The sequence below is a fragment of the Apiotrichum porosum genome, assembly GCF_003942205.1.
Source record: "Apiotrichum porosum strain DSM 27194 chromosome Unknown scaffold_11, whole genome shotgun sequence".
Classification (NCBI taxonomy): domain Eukaryota; kingdom Fungi; phylum Basidiomycota; class Tremellomycetes; order Trichosporonales; family Trichosporonaceae; genus Apiotrichum; species Apiotrichum porosum.
Window position 1 is genome coordinate 717,272 of NW_021167118.1, and position 14,238 is coordinate 731,509.

At 59.4% G+C, this 14,238-nt stretch overlaps 6 protein-coding genes and 1 non-coding gene across 7 annotated transcripts; 5 read left to right on the top strand and 2 right to left on the bottom strand.

The window, feature by feature from the left end:
• Positions 1 to 237: 237 nt before the first annotated feature.
• On the top strand, positions 238 to 1,476 carry EHS24_001883 (uncharacterized protein; the record flags this gene model as incomplete). The annotated part of the gene is made up of 1 exon (XM_028617644.1): positions 238 to 1,476. One exon carries the CDS (start codon positions 238 to 240, stop codon positions 1,474 to 1,476), a length of 1,239 nt encoding a protein of 412 aa, XP_028474107.1.
• Positions 1,477 to 2,115: 639 nt separating this feature from the next.
• On the top strand, positions 2,116 to 3,550 carry EHS24_001884 (uncharacterized protein; the record flags this gene model as incomplete). Its single annotated transcript, XM_028617645.1, has 3 exons — positions 2,116 to 2,305; positions 2,448 to 3,415; positions 3,458 to 3,550. 3 exons carry the CDS (start codon positions 2,116 to 2,118, stop codon positions 3,548 to 3,550), a joined length of 1,251 nt encoding a protein of 416 aa, XP_028474108.1.
• A 1,537-nt stretch (positions 3,551 to 5,087) lies between these two features.
• EHS24_001885 (uncharacterized protein) lies at positions 5,088 to 6,638 on the top strand (the record flags this gene model as incomplete). The annotated part of the gene is made up of 7 exons (XM_028617646.1): positions 5,088 to 5,321; positions 5,432 to 5,447; positions 5,495 to 5,557; positions 5,610 to 5,721; positions 5,800 to 5,899; positions 5,970 to 6,089; positions 6,147 to 6,638. 7 exons carry the CDS (start codon positions 5,088 to 5,090, stop codon positions 6,636 to 6,638), a joined length of 1,137 nt encoding a protein of 378 aa, XP_028474109.1.
• Positions 6,639 to 7,438: 800 nt separating this feature from the next.
• On the top strand, positions 7,439 to 7,518 carry EHS24_001886. The gene has a single exon. It is a non-coding gene; the product is annotated as a tRNA-Gln (tRNA).
• Positions 7,519 to 7,804: 286 nt separating this feature from the next.
• On the bottom strand, positions 7,805 to 8,605 carry EHS24_001887 (uncharacterized protein; the record flags this gene model as incomplete). Its single annotated transcript, XM_028617647.1, has 3 exons — positions 7,805 to 8,024; positions 8,071 to 8,427; positions 8,466 to 8,605. 3 exons carry the CDS (start codon positions 8,603 to 8,605, stop codon positions 7,805 to 7,807), a joined length of 717 nt encoding a protein of 238 aa, XP_028474110.1.
• Positions 8,606 to 9,858: 1,253 nt separating this feature from the next.
• EHS24_001888 (uncharacterized protein) lies at positions 9,859 to 11,374 on the top strand (the record flags this gene model as incomplete). Its single annotated transcript, XM_028617648.1, has 7 exons — positions 9,859 to 10,075; positions 10,176 to 10,256; positions 10,296 to 10,384; positions 10,488 to 10,721; positions 10,774 to 10,939; positions 10,990 to 11,049; positions 11,127 to 11,374. The coding sequence occupies 7 exons, from the start codon at positions 9,859 to 9,861 to the stop codon at positions 11,372 to 11,374; spliced, it is 1,095 nt and encodes a 364-aa protein (XP_028474111.1).
• A 148-nt stretch (positions 11,375 to 11,522) lies between these two features.
• On the bottom strand, positions 11,523 to 13,897 carry DUS3 (tRNA-dihydrouridine synthase 3; the record flags this gene model as incomplete). The annotated part of the gene is made up of 9 exons (XM_028617649.1): positions 11,523 to 11,678; positions 11,789 to 11,833; positions 11,886 to 12,182; positions 12,221 to 12,304; positions 12,342 to 12,361; positions 12,403 to 12,465; positions 12,505 to 12,787; positions 12,825 to 13,761; positions 13,815 to 13,897. The coding sequence occupies 9 exons, from the start codon at positions 13,895 to 13,897 to the stop codon at positions 11,523 to 11,525; spliced, it is 1,968 nt and encodes a 655-aa protein (XP_028474112.1).
• Positions 13,898 to 14,238: the final 341 nt, after the last annotated feature.

Consider the following 14,238-nt stretch of genomic DNA (forward strand, 5'->3'; position numbering starts at 1 on the left):
ACGGCGTTCGAGTGGACGCATGCGCTCCAACAAACGGTAGATCGGATTCTGCGGTGTGCGCTGTGCGTTGCTGCGCATGATGCCAAGGCTATTCTTGGGAAACCCACATCACCGATGCGAGTTCGCATTTAAAGTATGGTGCCCGCGGGTCCCCCATACCCCCAACTCTTAGACCGAACCACATCTTCTCAACAACAACGAAAAGGACTCTTCGTCTAGGCTCCACAACCCGCATCCATGAGCGTAGCGCGGCGTTCCTTTGTCTTCCCCTTTGGAGGGTGCTTCCGTGCACCCCCTACCGACGACTATGACTTGCCTCGACTGCCACTGCCGCCGGCCCTGCCAGAAAAGGACCTCAAGGGACGCTTGCCAGTGGTTATCTCCGTCGTTCCGGTCATTCCGTTCCCCCAAGCCCCACCAAGCCTTTCAGCACCGTCTACCCCGGACATCTATGGGCGTGGCGTACTCTGCTACGAAACGTTTCCACGCATATTCGACCTCGTACTTCAATACTCGTCTCTTCCAGCACTACTGCGGCTCCGTGGGACCTGCACAGATGTGCGCAGCCGCGTAGACGAGATCCTGAACTACCATGTCGTCGTCCGCAGCAATGGAACTGTGGCTCCGTATGGGTTTGGAGGGCGTACACCGGCATCCAGAGCCGCTTACGGCGGTGTGGATGAGTGGACAACACGGCGCGAGGAGGGCAGTGCGCACCTTTGGACAGCCGATGTGCGCATCTTGGACATTCCGACAGCCAACGAGGTGCAGCGCATCAAGGACATTCTGCCGCCAGAGGAGACGAGGATCACATCCCTTTACGCTATCCGTCTCCTGCACCACACATGCGCCAAGCGCCGCTTCCAGAGTATCCAGACGCGACATACACAGACGCACCTTGACCGCTCGCGGTTCTCCACTCTTGTCCTCTTTGGCAACGTCCACGTCCCAACCCCACACCTCATCGTCCCCGAGTGTGTGGCCCGTATCGTGTTGAACCTCGACTATTCTGCCGAGTTCAACCGCTGGCACGCAGACTTTGTGGACATTGAATACGACGGCGAGCTCATCCTGGAGTTTGTCATTCGGTTCCGACACCGACCAGGCTGTGCGGCCGCGGGCGCAGGCTTCCGGTATGTGGCATCGCCCCGCGGTGTCCTCGAACCGCTGCTGTGGTCGTTTGCGCGGCTGCGCTCCACAACGCCAATGGTCATTGAAAAGTTTACGTTCGTCGACTGTCCTGATATCCCTCAGCAACACGTCGTCAACCCGCTGCACCCAAGAAAGAAGTATACCAGCATCCCGCAGGCGATTGTCGAGTTTATGATTGAGGCGGACGGGCCGGACCGCGATGTCATTGTTGGCCGTCCCGCCACGGTGGCCACAGACGGGACTGCACGGTTCAGCTTTATCACTCTTGAACAGTACACAAAGAGGGTGGACCCCGAACAGTTCCGCATCGAAATGGCAGAGTAAATAGCGTGGGTGAAGTGGTAGTGCATATTTGTCGTAATAGGAAGAAAGGTCGGAAGAATGTGGGCTGGTTCAATGCAGGTTTGCTGAGTTTGCACGCCGATGATTCTACCTCCTGTGACCGCAGAGTCAGCCTGCCCCAGGCTACATAATACACGTTGCGACAGACATCATCATTGACGTACTCGCTCGCTTGCTCGCACCGTCTTCAGCCTGTGCCGCTCTGCGGGTCAGTTCACCGATATGCCTGCCCATTGAATGGCGCGCGGTTCGTTGATGGAATCGCGTCCAAGGCGCTCGCAAGGAGCTTGCTTGCGGTAACGTTCTCAGCGAGACAACAGAATACACTGCCGTGGCCAGGTTCAACATCCATCTGCATGCACACTTTGAATTGTAAACCCTTTTCGGCCGTGTCCGACACTGCTCTGCCGTTTAGGTTGCCGAGAGAGGCGCCGGTGATCACAAACGACCCGGCGTTCAACAATCCGACGATCCGATGACGAGCACGCGCGTTGATGGCTTGATTCACTGGTGCGCTCGCCCACCGTGCTCGCCCGTCGCGCTCGCCCACCTTGCACTACATATCACTAGTTCTCCATCTTACCACCTCCCAGCCTCCCACGCACCTGCACCCATCCCACCATGACATCGCCCACACTCTCTGCCCAGGGAAAGGAGCGCCTGGATGCGCTTCTCACCTCTGCGTCTGCGTCAGGCAAGTGGCCAGCGCTCTTCTTCGGCGCGACGACCGCCGACGGCGAGATCTACTTCAACTGCAAGGGAGACCGAGTGCATACTGACCCCAGCAAGGGGCAGGTGGACGACAAGACGAGTGAGTAGACCCATAGACAACTTCTCGGGGTGTGGGGGGTTCACAGTGGGAGCCCTCGAACCAAGCACCTTACTGGCTCCCGGTCGCGACAGCCGATACCTTGACGCTCTCCCTTTCCTTCTACAGAATACTGACATGTCAGCCCTCCAGCTGTACTCGATGACCAAGTTGATCACCTCCATCGCCTGTATTCAGCTCTGGGAACGCGGACTTGTCGACTTTGACGACGCGGCCCTTATTAAGAAGCACCTGCCCGAACTCGTGACTCAGCCCATTCTGAAGGAGTACAACGATGACACGGCCGTCTTTACGCCCCGCACAAGGCCTCTCACCCTCCGCCACCTCCTTACCCACACCAGCGGCCTGGGATCCGGCATGCTCTCGCCCCTGCTTGGCCGGTGGGAGGCTGAACATGGCGGTGCCAAGTCGTTTGCGCCCGGGGCCACGGCCGCGGATCTCGCCCAGCCCATCCTCTTTGAGCCGGGCACCAAGTACGCCTATGGCATCGGTCTGGACTGGGCGGGTGTGCTCGTCGAGCGTGTCTCGGGATCGACCCTCGAGGATTACTTCCAGACGCACATCTTTGCGCCCATCGGCCTCACCAAGGAGGACATGACGTTCCTCCCGACCGACTCGGTACAGGAGCGCCTCATGGAGGTGCTTGGCCGCCAGCCAGACGGCGGACTCGCGCCGGCCGATGGCCTGCGCAAAGTGCCTGGACTCACGCCCCAGGACGTCACGCTCTACCTCGGCGGCGCGGGCCTGCTCGGTACCGCTCGCGCGTACATGACGGTGCTACGCGAGGTCCTCGCGTGCGGCAAGCGCGACGGTGTGCTCTCGCGTAAGGGCTACGACCTTGTGTTTGCCAATGCCCTCCCGGCACGTTCGGAGCAGTCCTCCCAACAGATCTACGAGGACCTCGCGGCCATGATGGTGTTCAGTGGGCTCAGCGAGGAGCAGTATACCAACCCCGATGGCGCGGGCAACGCTCACTCCCTCGCCTTGTGCTTGACTGAACTCGACTCTGTCCACGGACGCAAGAAGGGAACGGCGTGGTGGAGCGGTGCAGCCAAGACGCGCTTTTGGATCGACCCGGTCTCTGGTGTTGCGGTGAGTCTAAATCCCACGTTGAATACAGGCTGACCGGTATAGGGCTTTTGCGGGACGCAGCTGGTTGACTTGTGGAAGCCGTTCGCTGGGCTTACGGATGAGTTTGAGCGCGCGCTGTACGATGGGCTGCAGTAGGAGGCAAGTTTCTTGGGTACAGATGGCAATGGCAGAACATGCAGCACAGCATAGGGACGAAAAGGGTTGTACCTAGCGAACGATATGGATGAAATGCGTACGTTTATCGCGAGGCTCCTGCACCTGGGCCGGCATCTCATTTGAGGATTGTGTAAATTGGGTGTTTGGTTGGAGCGATTCCCGGAGATCTCCGAAAATCAATTAGAAAATCACAATTAACATTTGTGCCTGGGGGGCATGTGATTGATCGGCCGCCTGTTGTGGTGGCCAGCGCGACTGGCAAAGGTCGTTCCGCGCAAGCATTCCACAACAGGACCATTGGGGCCGTCGACGGACCTGCCAAGGCCGACATCGGTGGTGCGTTCGGAACAGTCAAGGGGCCGAGTGGCGTGCACAACTCCACACACTCTCCTCTGTCTCGTTTCCCTCTCTCTGGTCTTCTGCAGTTCGGCAATAAGCAGGTGACTCTCCATTCCATGGCGCAAAGGTGGCAACAACCCGATTCGTCTGGCATCGTCTTGCCTTTGCTCGTCCCATCGTTTCCGGCTCTTCTAGACTCACCGTAGCCGTACACATGCCGAGCAATGGTGGCGCGCTACATACGGTCGTGTTCATGCCAGCTTTTGCCGGTGCATTTGGTATTCACTCTCCGGATTTCATTCCCGGTTGACATCGCTTACCGCTTGCACTCCGCGGTTCAGGAGTTATGCCTGATCGGTGTCCTGGCGCGTCCTGAGTCATCTCTCCAGGCTTCGAGTTTGGCTCTCGGGCGGTCCTCGCTCGTTTGCTTTTAGCTGTTGCCTTTGCGCGGACCTCCAAAATTCTGTGCGAGGGGCGGTGACATAGGGGCCATCGAGGAAGAGGGCTGTGTCAAGTGGCCAAAAAAGCATACGGGCATGTCGGCCGGCGCAACAGCCCACATGCAAACGGGGTGGCGCGTCCCAAATGTCAATACCAAATTTGCCGCCCAGGCGCCGGCCACGACAACAACAAACCCCGTGGACGGAGCCCGGGGGAGACGGCGGGGGGATGACACCTGCTGCTGCATTGTCAAGCCGTCTCATCTTCCTAGTCGTATAACTCATCACTGCCCACATCTTGCCACCTTCACCAACAGCACACTCATCTTGATCAGCACAACCCTCGTGCATTACAGCAACTTGCCGGCCATCACCGAGCAAATCCGCGTCCTCCCCTGTCTACTTCCCCGCCTCCACCGACGTGTTTAGTGGTCTATCCCGATAGAGATAGACGCCACCTCGCACAGTCGACTTTTCTGTGACCACACCGCTCCATCCATCCCAGGCGACAAGTAGTCGACTCGGACACCTCGCAACCGATTCACACGAGTCTGGTTTCTCTGTCTCATTAGAATCCGGGGGCCCATACCCGTCCCATCAACCACCGTCGCGAGGCGCACGTTCGTCCGGCCCACGACCGTGTGTGACTCTCTCTGGCTATAATATCTAACCAGCCAGGCGACAAATTCCATCAATCACTCTCTCCCCTGCATCCCTCACATCCACCAATCTCCACCATGGCCGACATTGACCGCACCATGACCCCTCTGCCCCCTCTCCCGCCCGCAGAGGCCAACGGAAGCGCTGCTCTCCCGGAGCTTGTCGCTATCGACGCCACCCCTCCACTGGTCGCGACCACAAACACTTCGCCCGTCTTCGAGGCCCTCGTCTCGCCCGCCCTCGAGGCCGTTGACAAGTTGGACCTCTCCCAGCCCATCTGGCGCATGCCCGAGTGTTGGGGCCACCGCGGAGTGAGTAGCCACTTCTGAGTCAGACGCATGCCTGCGGCGGCGGCCATAAACCGGCGCGGGGTGTGGCGGTGATGAGCTTTTGGCAGTGACGTGGATGCTGACTGTCGCAGGCTTCTGCGTCGTTCCGTGCGTATCAAGCAGCAAGTATAGGTGCATTGTGCTGACCTGTCTAGCTGAGAACACTCGCATGTCGTTCATCGAGGCATGCAAGGCCGGCGCTGACGGTATCGAGACGGGTAAGTCGATCATGCCAATATATTCCGTGTCGGCAATTGACAGTCGTCCAAGACATCCACATCACCGCCGACAATGAGCTCGTCATGTTCCACGACCCCGAGCTCAGTCGCACCACTGATGGCACCGGCCGGATCCACTCGCAGCCCTGGCACGGTGTCCTCGAGTAAGTTTCTGGCATGCACACACCGACTGTCCCGTGGTTCGGTCGTCATTATACAGCCCACTTACACAAACACTCCAGGCACGTTCGCACTATCAAGGCTCCTCACCAGCCGATCCCTCGGTTCTCCGAGGTGCTCGACATTCTGATGCAGCCCGAGAACATGCACGTCAAAGTCAACGTCAGTATTTTGCTTTGGTTCTCACAGCGTTTCCGCGCGCTGACAGTGGGCCCTTGGTGCCCGCGCGCAGATCGACTGCAAGGTCGAAAACGACCCGTCCAAGCTGTTCAAGCTTATCCAGGCCGAACTTGCCCGCTTCCCTGGCTGGCAGACCGCTCTCGCTCCTCGTCTTGTCCTTGGTCTCTGGCACGTGAGTGTTGGAAAGAAACCTCGAATGCTGTTGTGTTCACTTGCTGACCCGTCGCAGCCCAAGTTCATCGCTCCCGCCTACGCGTACCTTCCCCTCCTCCGCCGCTACTGCATCTCCATGTCGATCCCCCAGGTCCGCCAGTACTTTTTCGACCACTGCCACGGCTTCAGCGTGTGGTACTATGCCCTCAACACGGCCGAAGGTGCCAAGTTCCGTGCCGACTGCGCTGCGGCCGGTAAGGAGATTGCCACCTGGACCGTCAACGACCGCGACGACATGCTCCAGTGTGCTCGCTGGGGCATTGCCGCCGTCATCTCGGACAAGCCCGAGCTCTGGCGCGAGGTCAAGCGCGAGGTCGCCGGTGCCCGCGGCGACGCGGGTGCCATCGAGCGCGCCCTCCGCCCCAGCTACCAGAGCTACATCCTCCCCTTCTTCAACAAGCAGAGCTACTGGTTTGAGCAGGACCGCAAGGCCCAGGAGGAGCTCTACTACCTCGAGCGCGAGGGTGGACCCTTTGGCGCCGTCACGCTCTACCCGCCTGTCGCCTAAGCCTCGTCCCGTTCCCCGCAACGACACAAGTGTACAGACGTCGCCACGCAGGCGCGTCTGTTGTACAGTACCGTGCTCCGTACAGTGCTAGAAACGAAACAACAAGCCCAGATCTTCCCCTGCATCTTCCCCCCTCCAGCCTGTGAATATACACAGTCTTAATTTTTCCATACATATTTCGAACCCAGCATTTTCATAGCTTTTTATGAACCAGTTGCCCCATTATAGCGCCTCCATAGGGTGAGACAGTCGTAACTTGGGCTGCTGCTATTGGGCCCACTACGTGCGCGCACAGTGCATTGAAATGAAGTAGCAGGCGGTGAGGTAGTTTGGCGAGCACTAGTTGTCGGCGGAGAATCCAAATTGCCTGTGGCGGTTGTGGTGGAAAAGGCGCTGACGAACATACCCCGAGGCCGCCATGCCCTCGCTGCCGTGTCCGACAACTCAAGTGTCATTCTCGCGCATCGCCCAGGTGATAGCCATCCTCTTCTGAAAGCTGCCTGCGCGGAGCGGAGCAGCGACGATCCGTTGGGCCAATCCGACACTCTAAATCCAACACTCCAACAAGATGCACTGACCTCACGCATGTTCCCCCGGCATGTGTGAAGAGGATACTCGTAGCACTCTCCAGACGGTGTAGACGGCTGCGTAGCAGCAGGTTGGGAGGTCGATGGAGAGAGAAATGTGGCATCGAGACCAAGTCAGAGCACGTGTATGGAGAGCACTAACCTAATGAGCGCCTCAAACAATAGCAACGGAATCAATAATTCATTAGCCTAATGTCAACAATATGCCAAAATGGCTGTATGGTGCAGGGGTAGCACACGAGGTTTTGATGGCTCTCTTCCTCGCGACCTGGGTTCGATCCCCAGTGCAGCCTTTTGTTATGAGGACCAGCGGCTTGGACGATTGACAAATGGTCGACAGATGTGTAGGAGAGAGTTTTGGGTGGGACCTGGAAACGACGACTGGGTTGCTTTGACAAGTCCGTCTGGTTAGAACCGCCTCTACAGTGTCTAATTCGGCGCTGGCCGTTCAAAATCGGGTCCTAATGTGCCTCAGCAGGTAATTCTCCGATACGTTTTCAGACCGTTTTCACAAGGAAGGTCTGTACAGCTCGCGCAGACAAACTCCTCCCACACATCTGTCACATCACACACTCTCCACTACATCTCACGCGCCCTTTCCGCAGCGGCACGCTTGAGCTGCCCAACCTCCTCCTGCAGGTCGACCACCTGGTCGCTCATCTCGTCGACCGTGTTCTTGAGTTTACGTCCCAGCACACGCGTCTCGTGCTCCAACTCTGCCACTCTGCTGTCACGACGGGCGAGCGCCTCGTGGAGAGCCACGTTTTCGGCATGGACAGCGTGCTGGCGATGCTCGTGACTGACCGTCAGCCCAACTCGCGGGCGCCCAAAGCAACAACACTCACCTCATGACATGCGGGGCCGCGATGACGTCCTTGTTGCTCTCCCTCTCGTCGTTCTGGGCGCTGATCCGAACCACATTCCTGATCTCCTGCGCGTCCCTCTCCTCCTGGTCCGAGGCGACGGTGGTGCCGTCCGGGTTCGTTACCTGCCCGTCCGCGATGCGAACAAAGCAGGGTCCACCGGGCACCGAGCGGACTGCGTCAGGGCGAAAGATACCGCCGACGCGGTTACACATGGTGGGCTGGTTTGCGAGCGCGCGGTACCGCTGCCCGACGGCGTCTCCGCCTGGCGCGTGTTCCGCCACCATGAACAGCTTGGTGTCATGAACGTGATGTTTGCAGGTGCAGTACACGTTCGTGCTGGTCGTTATTAGGGAGCTGTGATGCTGGGGACTCACCAGAGGGCATAGAAAGAAGGGTAGAACTCGCCATCGTGCACCGTCCACGGCGTCCAGACTCCCGGCTGTGGCGGACCGGGTTGTTGATGAGGTAGGACGATAATGTCGGCCTCGTCGTGTTGGGCTGTGGTCTTGGACATCTGGGATATCAAGACTGTGAGGTGGTGTGGCATGCACATCTCTCTTCCGATGGGAAGACTCTTAACTGTCCATGCCTGAGGGCTGGCAGCATGTACACATTGCCTCATAGAAGTGTGGCACGCGCGCCCTTCGGACTCACGCTGACGTCAATGGGTGGCCGTCAACGAGGTCGCCATGATGGCAGAGGGGAGAGTATCCAGAGGCTCATTAGGATAACTGGCAAAGGCCTACACTCGATAACACACCGCAATGATTGTATCGTTCTCTGGCCCATGCGAGTGCTTATGAACTGCCATGAGACATTTGGACCGGAGAGACCGGGCTAAAGTTTGGAGAAACAGGCCGTTGCCATAGTACCACCACCATATCACCCATATCAGCCTCTGCATAAAACACCGTTGACCCAGGCCTCAGGACCTCCAGTGTGCCAGCGTCTTGGCATGGGGAGCTGACCCGATGACCTCGACGCCCATAGGGTACGCCATCGCTATCGTGCAACGGCCATGATCCGGGTTGAGACAACGGCCGCTAGCTGGTAGCCGAGATCATACGAGTCTCATGCCATGCATGTCATGCTGTCCCCGGTCAGTTGGCCAATCGCCGCCAGTGCGCCAGTCTGTGTGTCCGGGGACATGGTTGCAAGATCCGCGTGGCTTGCCGCCGGCGCCTAGGCGCCTAGAATGTCTTCGCTCCGTTCCAAACGGGACCCAGCATACACCAACGAGGTCTGCATGTGTGTCACTGCCGCCGGGTCGGACCCTCCCGAGCAGCGACAGCGATAAGATGCATATAATTCCATAGATCCATGGAAGCGAGAAGCGCATGTGTTTCCGCAGCCTTCTTGATCCTTTTGACCAGGGATGGGCCGTCGCGACGCGTCTGTCGGGCATGGCCGACGGTGACGCGATTGCAGCTCTTATCGTGCCTTTGTGCGGCCATTTTCGTGATTAAGAAGAGCAACGTCGCAAGCCTGACAAATGCGATCCCCCACCATCCTCTCGTTGCAAGCGAAGCCCGTCCGTCCGTCATCGACATTTGCCAACTTTCCACCCACGATATCAACGTCGCTTCGTGCACGACTTCTTTTTTTCCAGCTGTATAAACTGGCGCGTTAAGCTCGTCGACCCCTCCCTCCATCATCAAAACACTTGCAGCCCACACCTCGTCGTTCGGTGCTGCCCACTTTAACGATCCCTCGGTAGCTTCGCTTCTCCCTTTGCCCACATTTCCCCAACTTGCACATCAACCACCCATGTCGTTCCAAACTTGTGGCGTCATCCTGCCCCTCTCCGACTACGCGCTCAACCTCCTGCGCTCCAACTTTACGACGGTGCACTACTACCCGGAGGAGGACATTCCCGACGAGCTCGCTGCCGAGGTCGAAATCTGGTACTGTAAATGGTTCGGCCTGCCGGCGGAATGGACGCTCGAGAAGGTCCCCAAGACCAAGGTCCTGCAGCTTGCTAGCGGTGAGTGGAGTGGTGACGGTGGTGGTGTAGGCTGGAGATGATCAGCGCTGACGTGATGCGCTCATCTCATGCCCTTTGAACGAACCATCTTCACCTACAGCTGGCGCCAACCTCGCTGTCAACCACAGCATCTTTGAGACGGAGGAGGGCAGGAAGCAGATCTCGATCTCTACTTCGTCTGGTAAGAGCTTTTTTTTGCATCCACGTAGCTCACATCCAGGCATCCACGTCCACACCATCCCAAACTACATCATTGGCCAGATTATCGGTCTGTACACCAACCTGCACACGGCGGTGTACATCTCGAGGGTGAGTTATTAGCCCCACTGACACGCCGAGGGGCTGCCCATTACGTTGTACTGCAGTTCCAGCTATGCGGCCCTCGCGACGACACTGCAGCTGACACCCACAGGCCAAGGGACGCTGGCCCCGCCGCCAGGAGCTCCAGTACCGCGCTCCCCTCGACGAGAACGCCTCGACCTCGGCATACACGTTTGGCAGGACAGGCTCGTACACCCTCCGCGGCCGGACGGCCGGTATGCTGGGCTACGGCCACATTGCGCGCGAGACGGCGCGTGTCCTCCAGGTCCTGGGCGTGAACGTCATTGCGGCCAACACGTCTGGCGAGCGCCGTGTGGACGATGGCGTGAGTTGTCATAGCTGGCCGATCGGCAGCCGTCAAGCTAACTCGGACACAGTACATTGTCCCCGGTACGGGTGACGAGCAGGGCACGATCCCCAGCGCATACTACTCGACACAGGATCCCGCGAGCTTCAACGAGTTCTTGAGCAAGTCGGATATCCTCATCGCCTCGCTCCCGAGTACCCCAGCAACGACGTACCTGCTCACCGAGGAGCATTTCAGTGAGTAGGAGTGGTGTCGACGCTGTAACCCACAAGCTGACACCATCCAGAAGCGCTGCCCAAGGACGCGCTCTTCATCAACGTCGGCCGCGGCGACCTCACAAAGTCGGGTACGTCCATGTCCATTCGCCCTTTCCGCTCTGCGGCTCGTGATGTGCTGAGCGAAACAAACTGACATTCCTCCCAGAGCACATCCTCGCCGCACTGGACGCAGAGGACGGCCTCCTAGGCGCCGGCCTGGACGTCACCGACCCCGAGCCCCTGCCGGACAAGCACGCGCTGCTCACCCACCCGCGCGCCGTCGTCACGCCGCACACGAGCGCCGACACGTCGGAATACTTTGACCATGTAGCCGAGATGCTCGTGGCCAACGTGACGCGTATCCGCGCCGGCGGCAAGCCCATGAACACCGTCGACCCTGCCAAGGGGTACTAGCACCACTTGCGTTCGGGTCTTATATCTAGATGCACATCTGTTTTTGGTTCTATGGGGTTTTTAAAAAACATTGGTTGCATGATGGTCTAAAACGTGAAAATGTGATGAGTGGCAGTGTCAGTGGCCAGTGGCAGGCACTGTACTGTATCTATCCCTGCGCCTCCTCGCCGTGGGCGCTGCTCTTGTGCTTGGGGGTAAAGTTGAAGCTGGCGTCGACGGGGCCCAGGAACATTTCCGAAATCTTGACCCAGTCGGTGACGTTGGAGCTGGACAGGAGCGTCTCGAGCTCGTTACGGCCGCGGTACTGCGGTGGGCGCTCGTTCATCATGGGGGCATGCGCTCGAGGAGACCAATGGGAATGTAGCGGCTCTGGAAGGACAGGGCCTCGCAGAGGAACCGGCGGGTGGTGTTGACGCCCATCGTGTCGGAACCCCAGTGCGACAGGCCGTACTCGGCAAACTGGATCGTCAGTCGCAGCTACAAGGAAGCCATTGAATGCAGCTGCACGTACCTTGCGGATACCCTCGAGACGCTCGGTGGCGGTAATGTCCCACTCGCGACGCTCAGCAATCTCGGTGAAGATCCAGGGCTTGATGAGCGCACCGCGCGCGACCATGACGCCGTCGACACCCGAACGCTCCTTCTCCTCGTAGTAGCTCTGGGCCGAGAAGCAGTCGCCGTTGCCAAAGATGGGGATGGGGGCAAGACCCTCGTCCTTGCACGTGTCGCGGAGGACGTCGACGCACGAACGGACGTACGCCCAGTCGGCGAGCTTGGAGTAGCGCTGCTGGCGAGAGCGGCCGTGGAGCTGGTGGGTTAGACTGCGGCCAAGGTCTGCATACCCACAGTCATGGCGCTCGCTCCCCATTCGCTGGCGAAACGGGGGATGAGCTTGTGAGCATTGGGCTTGGTAGCCGCGACACCGGTACGCTGAGATCAGCAACAAACACACTGGGCGGGTACCAACGAATTTGACAGTCAGAGGAACTGCGTGATGTTAGCTCGTCGTTCAGACTCGCACCACTTACTCTCTCCAAGAGCACGGTTCATGCCAATGAGAATCCTGCCAAGACGACCCGCGTTGTCCATAACTGCAGTGGTCAGCGTCTCATCAGACTAGCACCACGTACGAGCACTGCCGGCACCCTGGTTGAAGAGAAGGTCGATGGGGCAGCCCATGTTGATGTCCACAAAGTCGACACCGGTGGGGCCGAGCTCGCGGGCAATAACCTCGGCCGCGGGGACCATACGGTTGGGGAAACCGCCGGCGAGCTGGACACCAAACATCTTCTCGCTCTGGTGACGGCGGACAAGCGCCCACTCCTCAGTCTGGCCGGTGACGAGCTGCTGGGCGAGCGCCATCTCGGAGACGGTAATGGTCGCGCCGTAGTCGGTACACAAGCGACGGAAGGGCTGGAAGGTTAGCTTGAGATTGTTGAAGCCTACCTACCAGGTTGCCAACAGTAGTCAGGGGAGCGAGGTACAGTCCGTTCTCCCAGTTGAGCCGGCGCTTCTCCTCGGGGCGGAGGGGGACGTCCATGGCCTCAGCCTCGCCGGGGACGAGGCCCTTGGGCTCGGCGTTGGCAGCTTCCTCCTCCTCGTTCGCCGCAGCCTCCTCGGCACCGTTCATGGCGTCCTCCTCGCTGAGCTGGACGGCTTGCACCTTGCCGCCCTTGCCCTTCTTGAAGGAGCCCTTGGGCATGGCGAGAGCGAACGGCTTCTCAGGCTCGACATGGTGGAGGTAGACAGGGGAGAAGCGCCAGGCGTACTTGTTGTTCTTGAGCTGGCTGAGCATCTCGGACGAGGGCCAGTTGACCTCGTTGTGCTTGTTTCCCGGCTCCGTCGCCTCGGACTTGGTGGCGAGCTCCCACTCGCCGAGACGAGTCACAGAGTCTGGCCCAGCCTCCGTCACCTTGCGGATGTGGCCACCGAGGTAGCGACAGCGCCATGCAAACGGGCAATAGCCCAGATCGGCATACACGGGGCACTCGGTGGTGAGGTCGAGCGTCTTGCCGATCACGTCCTCGCCACCAACCAGTGGCGACGCAGTGGAGCGGACAAAGGGCTCCTCCTCAAAGAAACCGGCCTTGGCCTCGTAGTGCGTGTCCTTGGGCTTGACCTCAAAGTAACCAGCCCACGAGTGGGCGTACTTGCACGCGTCGCCACGGGAGCACTCGCCAGTCGTCTCCCAGGCCTTGCAGATGCGGACGGCAGCCTCGCCGGTGGGACGGGCCTTGCCGGCCTGGCGGGCCTTCCAGCCCGTCTTGGTCTTTTGGCGCTTGTTGTTGCGCGAGTCGCCACGGTCGTCGGAGCGGCCCTCGGCGGCGTCATCGTCGACCTGGCGAGCACCGCGCGACGACTCGCCACCTGGACGCTCGATAATGTACCTGTACGAGTCAGACACGGCAAAGGTGCAGACGGAGCAAGGGAGGCGACTTACTCGGCCTTGACGGGGGCGACACCTGCGCGGCCGCGGATGTCGTCTTCCCTGTCGGGCTTGTTCTGGGTTGTTGTCTCTGCCATTGTGTGTAGTAGAGTGCGATGGACGGAAGGTTGGAGCGGACGGTCGCGTATCTATCCACCTCGCAAGCTTGCACCACAAGCCTGCCTGACTGTCCGCCAACTTTTGCGGGCCGAAACGCGGGGCCTAAATAAATGACGGCGGGCGTGCGGGCCGTGGTGGTGGATGGATCGTGTGGAGGCAGAGGGCCATAAATATCTTACGTAATACCATGTTTCACCAGCCAAACGCATGGGTGGGTGGCCTGGGTGGGCTGTTTTCCCTGTAACCGGCGAGAGACCGCCCCTCACACCCCTGGAGAGGCTCCAGCGCGCCAGCGAGTGCCAGCGTGTCGTCGGTCCCC